Source organism: Pelophylax lessonae (assembly GCF_965119305.1).
Source record: "Pelophylax lessonae genome assembly, chromosome: 7".
Lineage (NCBI taxonomy): Eukaryota > Metazoa > Chordata > Amphibia > Anura > Ranidae > Pelophylax > Pelophylax lessonae.
This window is the reverse complement of record NC_138774.1, coordinates 278,704,406-278,724,699: the sequence shown is the minus strand read 5'-3', so window position 1 is coordinate 278,724,699 and position 20,294 is coordinate 278,704,406. Positions and strand designations below refer to the sequence as shown.

The window sequence follows — 20,294 nt, the reverse complement described above, 5'->3', positions numbered from 1 at the left end:
GGCACGGCCACATCGGCTTCCAACTAACTGTAGGCAGAGGCTGCCTCGGAAGGGATCATCCTCTAGTTGTGTTAAATTAGTGCTGGGGGGGAGGGGCAGCAGCGCGGGAAGGGAGCGGCGGCGTTTTATATTTTATATGCGGCCCGAGAAAATTTCTCTACACTCAATGTGGCCCAGAGAAGCCAAAAGGTTGGACACCCATGATCTAAAGGAAAATGAGCATGGTTGAAGGTAAATCTAAGGCTCAGTTCACACTACGTCGCTCCGACTTAGGGGGCAACCTGTGAAGTCGCGTGCACCGCGACTTCAGCACGACTTGCACGGACTTCATAAAATGAATGTCTATGCAAGTCGCCTCCAGGTCGCCCCCAAGTAGTACAGGACCCGTTTTCTAAGTCGGGGCGACTAGTGTCGCTCCTTTTAGAACCGGTCCTGTACTACTCAATAGATCGCGACGGTGCGCGACTTGCCAGGCTGACCAAGTCGCCTGACAAGTCGTAATAGTGTGAACCGGCATTAAAGGAAAATGAACATGGTTGAAGGCAAATCTAAAGGAAATTGAACAAAATTTGTATAATGTATATCCAGCTGCTGGTCAAACATGTTAAATTTTCTTGTACAATTTCCATTTAGATATACCTCAAACTATGTAGACGCAAGGGCTTGCCTAATTGGATACAATTGAAAGTTTAGTTTTGACCACATTTACGGTTTTTGGTCAATCGAAAGGAAAATTGTACAAGAACTTTGAACATGTATGGCCAGCTTAAGAAATCTTGTTCTGTCCCGAATTCCGCAACAACAAACTTTAAAAAAACTTTGTCTAAAAAAACAGAAGGCTATCTGGTCACGATGGCGTGTTTTTAAACAATCCTTCGAACGTGATCACTTTTCTCCATCGTCTTTGCCTAAGGCCACAAGAGAGCGGGGCAGCTGCTTGCTTCTAATCTGTGTTGAGGCCTACAGAGAGGGGATTACAGATTCGAAGGCTCCAGCTGGCTGTAGCCTCCCGTCCTCTACCACCAGAAACTCCCCCCCTTCCCCTTCTTCCATGAGACCCCCCTTATCTCACCTTCCAGAGACCAGCTGGCTTTAGCCTCCCATCCACTACCACCATAATAACCCCCCTCCTCCTCTTCTTCCATGACACCCCCTTATCTCACCTTCCAGAGACCAGCTTGAGGAGGAGGACAGTCCCTTTTTGGATTTGCAGCCCACTAACTTTAAACAGATCTCCAACATTTTCATCTGCTGGATACAGGACTTGCTGGATCTTTTCTTCCTCCGGGAACGCTTGATGATCTCCCCTCCCTCCAACATGCGAAAAGTCCAGAGCGGGATAGGCCACTTGGCCTCAGACCAAGTCCTAGTGGGCTTGTTGTACTGTGACTCGGTCTAACTCTTCGTCTTCTTGATACGGGACAACTCCAAAACTCAGCAGAGACTCCGAACTTCATCGATCCGGGCAGGATTTGTTTTTTTTTTTTGCCAGAAAAGGAGAGGCTCGGATTCTCTAAGAAGAAGGGGAGGGCTTGCTAGTATCCCTTCGGAGCAATCCCCCCCATACTGACCACACAATCTTCCTAATCACCAGGTGTAGGGGAGTCAATCCTGCACTCTTTCAGCTAAGTTCTTGCTGTTCGTTTGGCCTCTTTTCTTTCAGTCCAATAGGCGACTTGTGTTAGACGGGGAAAGCTGCTTACGTTAGACTGCCAACAAAGGGCCCCCTTCATCCTCTGGCTGCCTCTAGTGATGACATCCGAGGTCTAGCTACGCCTACCCCGTGCACAAAGCACTGTTAACCCTCGCCTGAAAGCTCTGCAACTCCTGCCCTTTCTATGTACTTAACCTTTACAAGTTCAAGCAAGGAAAGCCATAGGATTTGTCAGTCGGCTGCAGCACAACAACTTCACAAGCTAGGAAGAGGAATGCACGCAGGGGAGATCTGCTTTTGAAATGAACCCAGCCGCATCTCCCCTGCCTTTTGCTGTAAGCTGTGCAAAAAGGAAAACTTTACTTTTATATTAGAGAAGATTAACTCTAACCTGGAGCTGGCTCTGAGAGCAGACATGTGCAATGTATCTAAATCCAAGAATAAAAAGGTCATACATGGCAGCCTAACCACTTGCCAACCGGGGCATTTTCACCCCTCCTTCCCCCCCCCGGGTGCTTTCACCACCCCAACCCTCCGGGCACTTGCACCACCCAAACACCCGGGCAATTGCACCACCCCACCCCTCCGGGCACTTTCACCCCCCCCCTCCCCTCCGGGCACTTTCACCCCCCCCTCCCCTCCGGGCACTTGCACCACCCCAACCCTCCGGGCACTTTCACCCCTTCTCCCCTCCGGGCACTTTCACCCCTCCTCCCCTCCGGGCAATTTCACCCATCCTTCCCCCCCGGGTACTTGCACCACCCCACCCCTCCGGGCAATTGCACCATCCCACCTCTCCGGGTACTTTCAGCCCCCGTCCCCTCCGGGCACTTTCAGCCCCCGTCCCCTCCGGGCACTTTCAGCCCCCGTCCCCTCCGGGCACTTTCAGCCCCCCTCCCCTCCGGGCACTTTCTGCCCCCCTCCTTTACGGGCACTTCCAGCCCCCCTCCCTTACGGGCACTTTTACACCCCCCCTATGGGCACTTCCCCTCCCCCCCCCTCCGGGCACTTTCACCCCTCCGGGCACTTTCACCCCCCTCCCCTCCGGGCACTTTCACACCCCTCCCCTCCGGGCACTTTCACACCCCTCCCCTCCGGGCACTTTCACACCCCCCTCCTCCGGGCACTTTCACACCCCCCTCCTCCGGGCACTTTCACACCCCCATCTTCCTGCCCAGGCTTATTTCCAGCTTTCAGCGCTGTCGCACTTTGCGCGGTCATGCTACACTATATCTGTATGAAATGTTTATCATTTTTTTTCACACAAATAGAACTTTCTTTTGGTGGTATTAAGTGTCGGTTCACACTATAGCGATGTCAGACATCGAATGCGATTCGCACCGCGCTGCTCTGCAAATCGCTGCTCTGCAAATCACATGTGATGTCTGTGTGATGCGATACAGATTGTAAGGCTGATATCGCATTCAGACCCTTTTTTGGTCCGCACCAGAATCGGATCGCAAGGGTGTCAACATCTATGCGATCCGATTTGTGTCCAAACTGACAGTTCACACTGCGATATGCGAACTGATCTGGGGGTGTTGTTAAGGTGGTATTGAAGCATTTCTTTAGAATTGCCAAACTCATATTATATACTCCTGGAGTAAAAATCTAATAACATATTATTTCTGGTTTTAGTGTCGGTTCACACTATAGCAAAATCAGACATTGCATGTGATTCGCACCTCACTACTCTGCAAATCGCATGCGATGTCTGTGCGATGCAATACAGATTGCATGGCTGAATTCGCATTGCATTCGGACCAAAGTTGTGCAGGATACTTTTTTTGATCCGCACCAGAATCGGATCATATGGATGTTCACACCTATGCGATCCGATTCCTGTCCGAATTGACAGTTCGCACTGCAATATGCGAACTGATCTGGGGGTGTCATTAACTTTGTATTGACACCCCTAGCGATTCGCATATGGCAGTGTGAACTGCCTGCGAGACGGGTGCGATGAGGGAATCCCCGCAGTGGATTCGCAGGGTTCCCGTATCGCACCAATGTGAACCGACACTTAATCACCACTGGGGGTTTTATTTTTTGCTAAACAAATGAGAAACGACTGAACATTTTGAAAAAAATAAAAACATTTTCATAGTTTATTATACAATTTTGCAAACAGATTATTTTTCTCCTTTACTGATGTACACTGATGAGGCTGCACCGATGAGGAGGCACTGACTGGCAGCACTGGTGGGCAATGATTGGCAGCACTGATTGTCAGCACTGGTGGGCAATGATTGTCAGCACTGATTGTCAGCACTGGTGGGCAATGATTGGCAGCACTGGTCGGCAATGATTGGCAGCACTGATATGTGGCACTGATTGGCAGTACTGATAGGCGGCACTGATTGGCAACACTGATGGGCGATGATTGACAGCACTGGTGGGCACTAATAGGTGGCAAAGATTGTCAGCACTGGTGGGCAATGATTGGCAGCACTGATTGTCAGCACTGGTGAGCAATGATTGTCAGCACTGATTGTCAGCACTGGTGAGCAATGATTGGCAGCACTGGTGGGCAATGATTGGCAGCACTGATATGTGGCACTGATTAGAAGCACTGATTGGCAGCACTGATAGGCGGCACTGATTGGCAACACTGATGGGCGATGATTGACAGCACTGGTGGGCACTAATAGGTGGCAAATATTGGCAGCACTGGTGGGCAATGATTGGCAGCACCGATGAACACTGATAGGTGGCACTGATTAGCAACAACGATGAGCACTGATAGGTGGGTGCTGAATGGCAGCACTAATAGGTAGCACTGGCAAGCACTTATTGGCAGTACAGATTGGCGGCACTGATGAGCACTAATAGGTGGCACTAATTGGCAGCACTGGTGGGTGCTGAATGGCAGCACTGATAGGTGGTACTGGCATGCACTTATTGGCAGCACAGATGAGCACTAATAGGTGGCACTGATTGTCAGCACTGGTGGGCACCGATTGTCAACAATGATGGGCACTGATTGGCAGCACTGGTGGACACTGATTGGCAACAATGATGGGCACTGTTGAGACTGCACTGATAATCAATGCCCTGATTATCAGTGTAGTTGTCCCTTTAACACAAGCCGGTGTTTGGCTCTCCACTCCTCGCACTGTCAGCGTGAGGAAAGGAATGTCGATAACCAGCTTGTTTTTACATCATGATCAGCTGTGATTGGACACAGCTGATCACGAGGTAAAGAGCCGCTGATTGGCCCCTTACCCAGATCTGTGATTAGCTGTGTTTAGAGGAGACAGCGGTCACAGGGCACGCCGCCCGCCTCAGCAGGTGCGATCACAGGAGCACGTCATATGACGCCCTCCCACAACTGGTCGACCGTGCAGTAGCAGTCATTCAGCTATAGCGCGGTCAGTAAGTGGTTAAAGTTGAAATGTGGGCTAAACCTAATCTAATCTTAAAGGGCAACTCCTGGCAAAATATTTTTTGCCAGCTGCTCGTTTTGTCTAGGGGTGATCACAAAGCTTAAAGTCACCCAAACCTTTGGAAAACTGCGCTCCCCTATAGTCCAGCGGTGGACTGTTCTTGGTCTATGGAGCCTGCTCTGGACATAATGATGTCAAGAACAGTCCACTGGAGCGTGGGGGTGATGGACCTGTCTTGTGAGGAGCAGATCGGAGGATCAGGTAAGTATATCTCTGCTCTCCTCTCCCCTAGACAACAAAAACTAGCCGTTCACTTTTGCAAAGTGGGCACAGCCCCAGTACGTGAGAATCCCAATCCCAGCCCCCCCCCCCCCCCCCGAGTTTGCCTTTAAATTTGCTCCCATCCCCCTTCTAAGTTCTATACTAACTAGTCTGTAGAGGAAACATGCCTATACTTACCTATTCTGCTCTGGTCATGTGATCAGCTCCCAGCCCGGGCTTCAGAGGAGGGGAGAGATTAGCAATGCGATGCCATTACCCATAGACTTAGTCTGGGGCATCCATTGTTGGCTGTCCTTCCTCTCCCCTAAAGCTGGTGATGAGAGCCGATCATATGAAAGGACAAGTTTTTATTTTTACACTGACCTTTTAAAAAAAAAAAAAAAGTTTTTTTATCGTTTTTATTGCTGTCACAAGGAATGTAAACATCCCATGTGACAGTAATAATAGGCAGTGACAGGTACTCTTTATGGAGGGATCTGGGGGTCTGTAAGACCCCAAAAACCCCTCCTCTGCACTTGAAAGCATTCAAAACACCAACTTTGGCTGTTTTGAACGCTTTCATTTTTTTTTTTAAATCTGGCGCCTTTAAGGCTTCAGTACCCGGAAGTGATGTCATGACATTGCTTCTGGGTTTTTACATCAGAGACCCGATAGAAGCCGAATTCGGCTTTGTTTGGAACGCCAACCAACCTGTGGACGTGCCAGCCGGTGGCTCGGGTCTCCCCATGGGAGGGGAGACCCGAGCGAGTCGGGGAAGGCGGCGGGAGGGGCTACTCCTTGTAGTGACAGCTGTTCAGCCGCATCGGTTGTCATTAGAAGAAAGCCGACCGTCACCTCTAAACAACTGTACTGGGGTGATGCCTCTAGCTGCAGGCATCACCCCGGTACAACCCCTTAAAGCTGGGGATGCATATTTGCGTTCTGTAGGCGCGAAGAGGTTAAGGCTCCAGTAACCGGAAATAGTGTCATGACCGCTTCCGGGTTACTACATCAGAGACCCGATCAGAGCAGATTCTGGCTTTGTTAGGGTCTTTGGCCAGCCGGTGGACATGCCGACTGGTCGCTAGGGCCTCCCGGTGGGATGAAAGACCTAGGCGGAGAGGCAGTAAGAGGAGGGGTTTAGGGGAATGTCCCTGTCCTGCTGCTTGGTCCCTTAGCCGCATTGGTTGTTATTACAAGAAAGCCAACTCTCGGCTCTGAAAAAACAGTACTGGGGTGTTGACCCCTGACGACGTCTAATGCCTCTGACGAAATGCGTTGGGTTACGGGTTAGCATGACACGTCACTTCTGCCGTTTTGAACGCAGGTGGAGCGCAATCGGCGCCCCTGTGTATCCTCAAGAGTTCTTATCTAGTTGCAAGATTGTAAGTGCTTTTAACCTTTTATTTTGCAAATAAATGTTACGTTATTACACCACGGAAGCCTCTCTTTCTTGTTTCCCTTGAATGTGAATCCTCAAGGCGATGCGGATAAAGACTTAGTGTACCTTCCCCCCTTTTTGTGTGACAAACTACCTCCGATGTGGCTAGATGTGTGCTTATTTAGATTATCTCTATATAGGAGTTATATACTTACCTCTGGTAAGTAGGCACTGCTACTGGTGGTGAATTTAGACACATTATTCATACACCATTTTGTGGGAGTCTCTTTGAAGAGCGAAGTTTTTCACGTGCGAATCACTTTTTGGTGATCATGGACAGTGTGTGTTAATTTCATGCACAATATGGACAATATATGTTTTATGCAGTGCATAGCAACTTTTTGCACTCATTTAATTTATCACATTGGTGATTTAGGGACATAATTTAACATTTTTCACAGCACTACGTATATGCACTTATTTATTGAATCATGATTTGTTATATTTATGTATCTTGACCAATATTTCTATGCACTTTTTTCCATATGAATTTATATATATATATATATATATATATATATATATATATATATATATATATATATATATATATATAGGCGCTCATTCACTTTACACAACAGGGCGGTTTGTCAAGGGACCGATCAGACTAGGTGCTGACCGTTTTTTTGAAGTTCACAATCTCTAGACCCTTTCGGTCTTTACAACTCTGTGTTTATTAGAGCAAAGTTAAGATAATTTGTCCAGCATGCGCATGTAGTGGATATATTTATATCCCACTTTTATACTTTTTATTTTACGGTGCTGGGGTGATGCCTGCAGCTGCATATTTTCCCCGGTACAACCCCTTGAAGCATTATCGGTAAGCTTGTGATCGATACCGATTCTACGGCCGCACAGATAATTGGTCGACCCCTACCTAGTTCCAAACACAACTCCAATCACATTTTTTCCAAGTGCCACCAGGAGAGGACTGGGCCAGGGGGCAGGGGGGCAATTGCCCCCCAGCCTGCTCTGATGCCCCATGAAATGGCTGCACCGCTTCTGCCACAGACATGCCTAAAGGATTCCTGGTGAAGAGAAGTAAAAAGTCTCCACCGCTGAGTGCGGGATAAAGACGACGACAAAGTGCAGGCCTCCCCTCCCCAGCATGGATGGTGTAAACTGTGTCTGAACAGAGGCCGGTTCCATGCACCACTGGGGACTCTCCTTCCTCGGCCAGCCCCGACCGAGCTGTCCCAGCTCCCCCGCAACGGCCGCCAGCTGGCCAGGTCAGGAACCCAGATTCGGCCAGTGAGTAGAGTGTACATGGAGAGGAGCTTCAGCCTGGAATGGTGGTCAGGAGGAGACCGGGAAGAGGGATAGTGGGAGCGATGCCAATTCGCTGCACTATGGGCCTCTGGTTTGCACTTGCCCCCTGGGCCGAAGGTTGCCAGTCAGCCCCTGAGTGCCACCATATGACCCACCTGCTCCACTGATGTAAGAAAACTGATGTTATTCCTAATACATGAAACTGTACAGACTGAATGAGTGCAGCATCCGTATCGCAGCCAAGGAAACCAGAGAAAGAGATGATATATCACACAACTAATAACGGGGAATCCACATCTAATTTTAGAATGGATGCCAGCGCGCGTTAGACTAAACAAGTGAGCTATAAATTATCTTCATTGGCGCGGTGAAGCCATACAGCTAAGTGGATATTATACTGTAAAAGAAAACATTTGGAGTTATGTGTATTGGATGGCTGATCTAAAACTCCCCCTGGTAATGTAAAAACCTAATAAACACTAACACCTGTATTGTGCAATCTAGGCTCACACGTCGGGTTATTTAAGGTGAATATGTTGATTAATAAAAGATCCACCCAAAATGGAGGTTGCAAGTTGCAGGAAGCCTAAATCACCCAATCTTGTCTTATGTGGTCACTCATAGGGACTCCAAGAACAAGATGGCGGCACCTGCTGTAACCAGAGTGAAGAATGTTCTGCCTTTATTTTATACCATGAACAAGAAACTCCCATTATCTGATAATGCAGACTCACTTTCTGCTCCTTCAGACTGTCTCTGTATCCCTCTAGTGTTGGTCTCAGGGTTCATACATCATATTGCTGAGACTGGGAGAATGGCATTGTGGGAATTGTAGTCCTCTGTAAGGCTATGTTACTAGATTGTTTAAGAACTGTATTTCCCAGCAAGTTTTGCATTACAGGAGAGCATTTTGGGAGAGACTATAAAAGGGATCTGCTGAACAGGCCCGCGCCCTCTTGCTTCCTGGTGTTCTATCAGATTTCTCTACCCCATCAGATTTCCCTAGTTACGTCATTTCCGGTTGAGATCAGCTGTGGATTCGTCATGCAGCAGCTTATAGCCGCGTCACACTAGCATGCGCAGAATAGGTAGGGAATTTTGATAATATCGTAAGGGGTCAGGGAAAAGTCCTAGTGTGCATGCGCCAGCGCACCAACAGGTCGGGCAGCGGGATCTCTTATAACAAACATCCATCTGATCTCCATGGCACACACTGCGCTGACCCGACACTGCGCCGAGCCGACAATCCGATCTCCATGCCCCACACTCCCCTGACCTGACAATGAGACAGTGGGCGTGCGCGTGTGGGTAGGGAATAGGATTGTCTCATTGTCGGCTCGGCACAGTGTGGGCAATGGAGATCGGATGTATGTTTGTTATAAGAGATGCCGCTGCCCGAGCCGTTGGTGTGCATGCGCCCGTTCATGCGCAGTAGGACTTGTGCCTCACCCCTTACGATGTAATCAAAATTCCCTACCTATTCCACGCATGCGCAGTAGAAAAAATGTGACGCGGCTACAGCTGGTGCATGACGAACCTGCACGGAAATTACATAGGTAGGGAAATCTGATGGGGTAGAGTTTTCTGATAGAACACCGGGATCCATCGTGTGGACATCAGTCTGCTGTACAGAGAGAGAGAGAGAGAGAGAGATACCAGACTGCGGCCTACTGCACACCGCCCATCTGCATACAGACTCAGCCATGGCGGGACGGATGTTCATCGCTGCCTCGCAGACATCCTTGCAGCATCGCTTATTGGGTGGAGTTGGTGGGACACCCTGAGACAGCAGAGTGCAGCCACCTCAAGGCCACAAAGCATGGAGGATTGCCATTGCCTGTTCTTCCAGGACCATCATTGATGGACATCAGGATTTGGTGAGAGGGCACCTGCTCAGAGATCAGACCGCATTTATTAAAGCTCTTGTTACACTGACCACAGATACTTTACAGTTGGATCAGTTACAGGATCTTTCAGGAGTATAATTAACTATTCTGCATTGCTTGCTATACACTGTGCCACATTGGGAATCATTTGTTTTATGAGCTCCAACTGCTGGTGAAGATTTTAGCAAGGCCTTGCAAGCAGAACACTGTCATATTACTGCTTTGAAAAAGGGGACACGTTACTGGTATCTAAATGAGCTCATCTCTCATCAGGATACAGGTGGTATAGGCCGGCCTGGGTTTCCCCTTTAGCCAGAGTGCTTTAGGGTAATAATATATATTTTTCTGAGAGATCCATATACATATTTCAAGAGACTGTGTTTATTGATGTCATTTTGCATTATTAAAACCTGTTCCTCACTGTCTTTGTTGGTTCAACTGAACCCTGGCTGTTTATCCAGGGTGTAGTTGACTAATACATCTTTGCAAGTTCTTCTTTTGAGTAAAGTTAAAACTCATTCGTACTGTGCCAGTGTGTTACTTATAGGTATATGCAACATGTCTGAACCTAGAGTGTCAGGAGGGCTGGACGGTTCACAGGGTCAAAGCGGCACAGAAAAACATACACTTACCAGCAACCCTCAAGTAGGGATCAACCGATTATCGGCAAAGCCGATATATCGAGGGCCCATATGCACTTTCCCGGACATATCAGAATCGACCACCAAGGTGACCGATATTGCCGATATTTTGGGAAAGTGCTTGTACCGGAGTGATGCCTGCCATAGCCGACGGTCGGCTGTCTTGTAATGACAACCGATGCGGCTGACACAGTTTCCGCAGACACAGGAGAGGTGTGAGGGCCACATGAAATGACCTGGAAGGCTGGCCTCAGCCCCAGGGCCTTGTGTTTGACACATGCGTACTAGTCTATGGCTGATCTTAGGCAGCTAATCACTGAAACAGGTAGATTTCCCCCTTTTTTTATGACAAATGTACACTTTCAGATTTCCCATCACATTCTGTCTTGTCAAATTTCTCCTGGTGGAGACACAGGCAGCAATTTTTGTTCTGGTGCCAAAGTTAAAATCTGGATTTCTCATCGCTTGTAGTCCCACTGACAAGGGCAAATAAACAACAAGGGCAAATAAAAAAGGTAGGCTTAAAAAAAGGGGGAAACCAACAAATAAAAAAAAAACAGCAGGGTTTTATCGGCCTCATACTGCATCCAAACGAACAATAAAAATTGGTTTTATATTCACTTTCTGAAGGCGATGGTCTTTATCTTAACGTCTACGATCAAACAAAGCCTGTGTTTAAAATTTGTTTTAAAAAAGCACAAACTGCAGAATATATTCGCCAATGCTGAAGTTCCCCTGCAATAAAGTAGATGAATAGCAGGTAGAATTGAAGTATGGACGGTGCGGAGGTGAATTTGATTATCAAGGAAATCCAGCACATCTCCGTTTAGTGCAATTCCTTCCAAATAAACAACCAGCTAATCGAAGCAATGGACACCGGATCAGCAATAGAAGCATCTTTTTTTATGGAAACAGCAATTTACACTCAACTTTTAACCTCATTTCCACTCTCGCTTATCGATGGCTAAACTGCATAATCCATTACTGCTCCGTAAAGGTGTATGATAGGAAATCTAAATGTGTAATTTCTAATAAAACAACACAATCTGCAGTGGCTAGACCACAAAGGTAAAGACCAAGATAAAAATGTATCACACAAATAGCTTAAAACAGATCTGAACTGAAAACGGAAAGCGTGTATAAATATAATGTATATATATATATTAGATAGATAGATAGAGATATATATATATATATATATATATATATATATATATATATACACACATACATACCTACACACACACACAGGGCTTGACAAATTTGCTTGAAATCTAGGAGCCAACTAAAAAAGTTAGTAGCCAGTTTGTTTGTTTTTCGCGCATGCCGAATGGCCGGCTTCTATCGGACCGGCTGCCATATACACAGGCCGAATGGCGGCCAGTTTTTATTGAACCGGCTGATATTGCCCGACATTCGACCCCTGTGTTACTTTGTTTACTGCTTCTGAGAGATATTAAAGGAAAACTCCAACCACCATGACCACTTCAGTGATTTGAAGTAGTCATGGTGGTGGTAGGAGTCAGAAACACTGCATGCTGGGGGCTAGTTGCACCCCTAGCACATGTGACTTACTGCTGGCTGGTGATGCTGGTGGTTACTACTGGTGGGTACTGCTGGCTGGTTTTGCTGGTGGCTACTACTGGTGGGTACTGCTGGCTGGTACTGCTGTGGGTACTGCTGGAGGGTACTGCAGGCTAGTACTGCTGGAGGGTACTGCTGTGGGCAATGCTGGCTGGTACTGCTGTGGGTACTGCTGGCTGGTACTGCTGGCAGAGAGTGTGAGAAGCGGCGCTGGAGGAAGCATGCCAAGTTGATGCTTCCTGTATTTCTCCTCTCACCGGCGGAGCACATTTGATATCACTCCGCCTGTGACAGAATGGAGCCAAAACTATACAGAAAGCATCAGCTATGTTCTTTTTACAGCTGACACACACACACACAGCAAAGACATCCCGTGGCACTTGCGGATGTCAGGGAGCCGCAGCCCGCATGCGGAAGACTCCCGCACTTCTCAGGAGGTTTGGGATGTCTGGTGACAAGACACCTGCCACAGTGTAACCCAGGTGCCAGGCCACTAATTCTAGTCGCCATTGCGACCTGTCGTCTGTGGTTTGTCAAACCCTGTATGTATATATATATATATATATATATATATATATATATTTATCAGTGATGGTGAACCTTGGCACCCCAGATGTTTTGGAACTACATTTCCCATGATGCTCATGCATTCTGCAGTGTAGCGGAGCATCATGGGAAATGTAGTTCCAGAACATCTTGGGTGCCAAGGTTCTCCATCACTGATATATATCTATCTATACATATATATATACACACACGTATATATCTATCTATATCTATCCATCTATCTATGTCTATCGATCCATATATATATATATATATATATATATATATAGTCTTACAGATACAACTAGGCCTTTAAAGGCAACCATATTGCTGATGCGGCCCGCAATGGTTTGACACCTCTGATCCAGAGATTCTGGATAACTCTAATTTGCCGCTGGCCTAGGTTTCTGGAGGAAAGAAAAGAAAAATCAGAAGTATCCTGTGTAAAGATCTATGGAAATGTCAGGGTCTCAATATTAATTTAGATTTATCTGGAGATCAATTTTATCACAGCGCATTTTCTTGAGCCTTCAGAATAGGCTCAGATATTGTCTTGTTAAAGTCAAACAGTCAGTTCTTGATTTCTAATTAGACATATAAAGTACGTGCCTTCAGGAAGTTAACGGAAGAGGGCAAATCAGTCAAGCCGCCCTTACTTACTGATCTCATCTATTTAAATTAAATCCATCAATTTTCTGTACCCAAGGGATCCTTACAATAATTCTGTTCTACCTAGATTTTCCTGTAAAATGCCAGCGAGACCAATATGTAGAAAGGCAGCGGTGGCCCTGGTGTCCAATTAAATGCCAGTCATCTCCCTGCACCTTGCAGCGTGAAAGAGAACACAAAGATGTCAGAATGAGCGGAAACCCCAAATCTTGCTCACATTTCATTCTTCTGTACTTGTTTCAACTACGAAAGAAATGAGAATTATGGCGCTTTTCCACTGCATGGAACCGAACGGTTCGGCTCGCTTTTGTGCTTTTCCACTGCTGGTACCGCATGGTACGGTGTAGGAACGGTTCGGTACGGTGGCGCTTTTCCACTGCATGGAACCGAACGGTACGGCATTAGGTTGGGGAGATCTCACTGTTGTTGTATTCAAGACATACTATAACAGAGAAAAGTGCAGCACTATAAATAAAAATAAGTTCAGAATCTAATAAGATCAAAACTTTAAACGTAGAAGTGAATGCAGGGGGTTGATCAGGTAGAGGTCTAAAGAGAGCCACCACCAACACCGAACACACTCTGCCTCTTACCCCAAAAAATGGACCTCCTATAAAAGAAGGTCAAAATGGCATGATAATATCCTTGGCAATTAGAGACCCAAACCCTATGCGTTCCTCAATGATCCCTCTCAGATAGCAAAGAATCCTCTTTGTTCTGATCCATAGACTCTGGTGGCTCATAAATGCAAAAAGGGAACAGTCATGGGGCTCCTAAATGCAAAAAGGTAACAGTCATGGGGTATTGCGTTCGGACAAAAAAAGCCCTACTGTTTGCTATAGTGTTTGAACCTCTTGCAGCACTTTTGAGGCAAGATTCTGCAATAGACATATTTTTTGGAGGATCAAAGAACTCCATGATCTCTAAGTTATAGGAGATCATGAACAGCATGGGATGTAGGAAAACTTTCAATCACCCAGGATCAGCTGTAAGTATTCCTACAGGGCTTTTTTTTGTCCGAACGTACTACCCCATGACTGTTCCCTTTCTGCATTTATGAGCCACAAGAGCCCCTGGATCAGAACGAAGAGGAAAAACACACTGTTCCTGTATAAATGACACTGGCAGGGAAGGGGTTAACACCAGGGCCGATCAAGGGGTTAAGTGTGCTCCTAGGGAGTGCTGTCTAACTGTGGAGGGGGGGAGTGGGTGCACTAGAGGAAAAAAGATCTGAAACACAAGAGCTCTCTTACTCCCTGACAAAACAGCGGTCTGCCTTGTTTACATAGGCACACAGCCGTTCTGTCATTTCCCCGAACGATTGGCGGGTCCTGGCAGCTATGCACTAGAAAAACACAGGTCTCTGCAAGGGCAATAGAAAACAATTGCGACGTGCATGGAAGGCTGTGATGTGATATATCTGAGTCAAAGGACCAATAAGACACTCTGACCTCTGCTGGAAGAAGATTTTATTGACTGGACCCCTGTGAATTTTAATTCAGTACCCCTGTAATCAGGGGCAGACTGTCAACTTTCAGTCCAGGGGGTGGGTACAAACTAGAAGCCCATGCTGCAGCGACTCAGTCCCCCTCCCACTCTCCCTCTTCCCGTCCTCCTCCTGACCCCCATTCCAGGGTGAAGCTCTGCTCCAGGTACTCTCTACTCACCGGCAGAATCCGGGTTTCCAACCTGGCCAACAGGGGGCGGTTGGGGGGAGCTGGGACAGCTCGGTTGGGGCTGGCCAGGGGAGGAGAGTCTGGAGCATGGAACCAGTCTCTGCTCAGACAGTTTAAACCATCTATGCTGGGGAGGGAGACCTGTGCTCTGTCTTTTTCTTCATCCTGCACTCAGTAGGTCAGTGGCAGAGACTTTTTACTTCTCTGCACCAGTAATCCTTTAAGCATTTCTGTGGCAGAAGCAGTGCAGCCTTCTTACAGGACATCAGAGTGGCCCAGGGGGCAATTGCCCCCCTGCCCCAGTCCTCCCCTGTCTGTAATAAACACACAATGTGATATTGAAAATTCAATATCAATTCAATTCACACCTGCACAGGTTGAATTGGATGGACTTTTGTCTTTATTCAACCTCAACTACTATGTAACTAATATACCACCATCTGTCATTTATCATCCATGGGATTATAGAAAAAGTATACTGTTTTTATATGATGTCTGGCATAGCACTTTAACAGGTTCCGGACCACCCGCCGCAGATTTACTGCGGCAGGCAGCCCCTCCTGCGCAAACCGACGTAGGTATACGTCGGTCGTACGCCTGCAGCTAAGGGTCGAGCGCACGACGCCGGTGGCACGCTTCCGCTCCCACTCCGTAGCGAGGTTTCCGATGCACAGGGCAGGTGGCTCTGATTGCCGCCTGACACCCGCGATCACTTCCCGCTGAGAAAGTAGGACGGGCAGCTGTTGTAAACACAGCTGATCGTTCTTCTTTCTGGAATGATCAGAGCACCTGTGATCCTTCTATATAGGATCACATGTCTCTATGATTATTTCAAAAGCCTCTTCCCCCCCCCCCCACAGTTAGAATGTACCCCTTAAGCTTACATTTACCCCTTGATCACCCACAGTGTTAACCCCTTCCCTGCCAGTGTCATTATTACAGTAACAGTGCATATTTTTAGCACTGATTACTGTAGTAATGTCACTGGTCCCCCCAAATGTGTCAAAAAGGTCAGTTAGGGGTCCGATCTGTCCGCTGCAATGTCGCAGTCCTGCTAAAAATCGCTGATTGCCACCATTTCTCGTAAAAAAAAAAACAATAAAAATGACAAATATTTCCCGTAGTTAGTAGACGCGATATCTTTTGCGCAAACCAATCAAAATACGCCTATTTATTTTATTTATTTCAGGTACTTATATAGCACTGTCAATTTACGCAGCGCTTTACATATAAATTGTACATTCACAGTCTATTGCAATTTTTATTTTACCAAAAATATGTAGCAGAGAACAAATTGGCCTAAAATGTTAAAAACTTTTGATTTTTAAATTTTTTTGGGGGGGGGAATGTTATATATCAGAATGTGAAAAATATTTTTTTTTTTTTTTTTTATCAGAATTGTCGCTTTATTTGTTTATAGCGCAAGAAACAAAAACCGCAGAGGTGATCAAATCCCACAAAAAGAAAGCTCTATTTGTGGGGGGGGAAAAAAAGGACATCAATTTTATTTGGGTACAGCATCGCACAACCGCGCAATTGTTCTTTAAAGTAACGCAGTGCCGAATTGCAAAATAGGGCCTGGTCATTAAGGGGGCAAATGTCATTCCGGTCCAGAAGTGGTTAAATTAACTGAAATATTCTGTGTGAAGCAGACCAAATCCCACCACCAGTCACCCAGTCTTGCACACCATCGCATTGATGGCTCTCCGCAGCTCCGGCTCCCCTCCAGATTCCTGGATAAGCGCAGGGAGATGCGCGGTGCACCTGGTTTCAATACAGAACACATAATGCAATGCTTAACCTGCCAACAACATTACAGCATCCAAGAGATGACATCCAGTTTAGCTTGAATTATATAAATGATAAATGTAAAGGCCTTCTCCAGTCCCGGCACACACTGGATATTGGCAACAGATTGGGATGAGACAATGTATGTGTGCAGAAGAGCAGAAATATTTCCATAAGGGCAAACAAGGTCCTATGGTGGTGGTGTGGCCAAAGTGCTCAGCGCTCACCTGGTATGGATGGACATACATTGTAAAAGAGATGCGACCAATTCCACATCATCATCATACAGGGGTAACTTTTTGGTTTATATATTGCAATGCATTAGGTTTGGTTGTTCATTTTGATACCAAAGGAAAGTGCATAACTTCGTACCTGATCTCTATCCTATCCATAACAAATAAAGGCCCCTTTCACACGGGCTTTCCGATCCCGTCCGTCTGTCAGTTTTTCAGGGTGACCTGATCGGATGCTTCATGCACCCCTATGGAGAAGCGGATGTCAGACATCTCCGCTGACACCCGCTGTGCTATCTGATCCGGTCCGTAAAATCTGGTCGGATGGAAACCCTATTTTCCATCCGACTGGAAGACCGGATCGGATGAAAATGGACAGGCGGTCTGTTCTCATCTGATTTTCCTATAGAGGAGAGCAGGGATCTGACAGCTCTGTCTCTGCACAGTTAGCGGAGACGGAGCTGTCTGGAGGATCGGATAGGTTCGCATGAATACGGACAGGCGGTCCGTTGCGTTCTCATCCAATCTCCCATAGAGGAGAGCGGGGATCTGACAGCTCAGTCTCTGCACAGTGAGCGGAGACGGAGCTGTTGTCTGGAGGATCAGATCGGATAGGTTCGCATAAATACGGACAGGCGGTCCGTTCTCATCCAATCTCCCATAGAGGAGAGCGGGGATCTGACAGCCCTGTCTCTGCACAGTGAGCGTAGACGGAGATGTCGTCCGGAGGATCGGATCGGATAGGTTCGCATGAATACGGACAGGCGAACCATTCTCATCTCCCCATAGAGGAGAGCAGGGATCTGACCGGTCCATCTCTGTCCTTTCTCATCATATCCGATCCAATCCTCCAAACAGATAAAAGATAGGGTTTCCATCTGTCCGGATTTCATGGACAGGATCGGATAGCAGCGGGTGTCAGCATGTGTGAAAGGGCCCCAAGAGAATACAATCTCAGCCTCGCAGTTTCTGTGTCACTTTCGGCATGCGATGGCGTTTGCAATTGCTCCCCCCCATGCGTTTTGTCTAACAGGATGTCTTCTGGGTCAAAAATTGGAGATCAGGCTCATTGTAGGTGTGGTGACATATTGGCATCTTAATAGCCGATATAAACTTCTCTCAGTACTTTCTGGATTTCACGGACAGGATCGGATAGCAGTGGGTGTCATAGGGCTGCATGGAGCATTCTATCCGGTCCGCCTGAAAAACTGACAAGCGGATCGGATCGGAAAGCCCGTGTGAAAGAGGCCATAGAATAGTTAACTCCAAAAAACAACATTTACTGCATGCTAAACACTCAAATCGAACAATTACCCTGAAAACACCTTGAAATATTTAGCGCTGTCCAGGATGCCTGGTTAATCTCACAAAATCAAAATTGAATCCAACAACTGCCAGCAAGCTCATAGATCATGTGAGATATTAAAACTTATTATAGTTTCCCACAGCGACCAGCCCTCTTGGAAAACTGATCGCATCAGGCCAAGTGCAAGCTACCAGGAATATGAAAGGAATTAAATACATAAATCAGAACGCCGGGGCTTGGCACAGGACTCAACGACGTTTCTTGTGTTGCAATGTTTCATGGAGGACTTCTATAAAGCGGGACAAAAACAACAGTTAATTCTCCACTCAAAGTCCTTCGGGGGCCCCGTTGACACTTGCGAATAGGGCCACTAGTGAATACATGCAGGAGACCCAGCAGGAGCTCCTGGCTGATTAGCCGTGGGTGGAAACCCCCCCATTGGAGGCTTTGAGTTCCCTCACTTCATTACAGCCACTCGTATTGAAGGCCCCCTTTCACACTTGTAGGACCTGAAAGCCACGTGACTTGAAGCAATGCCTGTGTAATCTTGAGGTCTATGGACCTCAAGTCGCATCAAAGTCAGACCAAAGAATTGCGGGGACTACTTTAAAGTCGCTGTGCCTTGAAGTCGTACAGATATGAATGGTACTCATTGGAAATCATGGGGTAACGCTGGATACACAGAATACAATTTTCTTTAGATTTACCAAAATTTTATAATATGAGGTCAGACCTAAACACTTTCAATTTGTATGAAATCAGGCAGGCCCTTGCACTACTTAGTTGAAGGTAAATCTAAAGGAAATTGAACAACAAAAGTTGTATAGTGTGTATCCAGCTTAAGATTTTTCATGCGATTTTGCAGTCCCAAGTCAGGCCCATCACCTCTGATAAATGTTGTGACTTCAGCGGAGCTCACAAGTTCCACAAGGACCTATGAAGTAGCATCTCTAGTGGTACCTGAGGAAGACTCTTTGGGCAATTGTTTAATATTCCATTCAGGAGAAGTTGGCTATCACAGATATGAACGGTACTCATTGGAAATCATGGGCTAAGACTTGTCATGCGACTTTGCAGTCCCAAGTCAGGCCCACCACCTCTGATAAATGCTGTGACTTCAGCTGAGCTCACAAGTTCCACAAGGGCCTATGAAGTAGCATCCCTAGTGGTACCTGAGGAAGACACTTTGGGCAGCTGTTTAATTACTTCTGGACCGGAAGATTTTCCCCCTTAATGACAGGCCATTTTTTTTTGCGATTCGGCACTGCGTTACTTTAAACACCTTGAAGACCACCCGCAGCATGTTACTGCAGCATGTTGGCTCTCCTGCGCGGACCTACGTAGTTATGTCGGCCACCTGCGTGGTGCTAGGGGGGCTGGAGCAGCAGGCCTGGTCATTAAAGTGGTTGTAAACCCACCCTTTAACCACTTGCCGTCTGCTCACGTTGAGCCTACTGCGGCAAAGTGGTTCGTTATCGTCTGACGACGTAGACCTACGTCGTCAGACACTCCCCTTTCTCGGCGGCGCACGCGCGCCGCCGGAGACTCGCTCCCACTGTATTCAGTCACAGCGGGAGTCGGGCCAGGGGAGGAGCAGCGGCAATCCCCGCTGCTCTTCCCCGATCGTCAGGGAATCGAGTGTGGAGATCCGCCCACCTGTGTAAACACAAGCGGGCGGATCTCTTAAGTGACAGGCAGGGTCAGATTGCAGGGTTCAGCATAGTTGAACCCTCGATCTGTCCTTGTGTCACTCAGTCACCTCCCCCCCCACACGTCAGTAAGCACCAGGCATACAATAACCCCTCCCTCTCCAATAAAATTAACCCCTTCCCTGCCAGTGTCATTTTTACAGTAACAGTGCATATATATAGCACTGATTACTGCAGTAATGTCACTGGTACCCCCAAAAGTGTCAAAAATGTCAGTCAGGGGTCCGATCTGTCCGCCGCAATGT

At 47.1% G+C, this 20,294-nt stretch overlaps 1 protein-coding gene across 4 annotated transcripts in view; it reads right to left on the bottom strand.

Moving 5' to 3' along the window:
- ABL1 (ABL proto-oncogene 1, non-receptor tyrosine kinase) overlaps nucleotides 1-20,294 on the bottom strand; it is a 370,450-nt gene that overhangs the window by 143,696 nt on the left and 206,460 nt on the right. The window contains exon 1 of one of the 4 annotated variants that reach the window (XM_082263044.1): nucleotides 1,164-1,451. The exons of the other annotated variants lie outside the window; for them this stretch is intronic. Within the exon in view, the coding sequence (XP_082119170.1) occupies nucleotides 1,164-1,320 (157 nt within the window). The 5' untranslated portion in view covers nucleotides 1,321-1,451. Of the gene's footprint in view, nucleotides 1-1,163; nucleotides 1,452-20,294 lie in introns of those variants that run through there. 4 annotated transcript variants of the gene reach the window in all.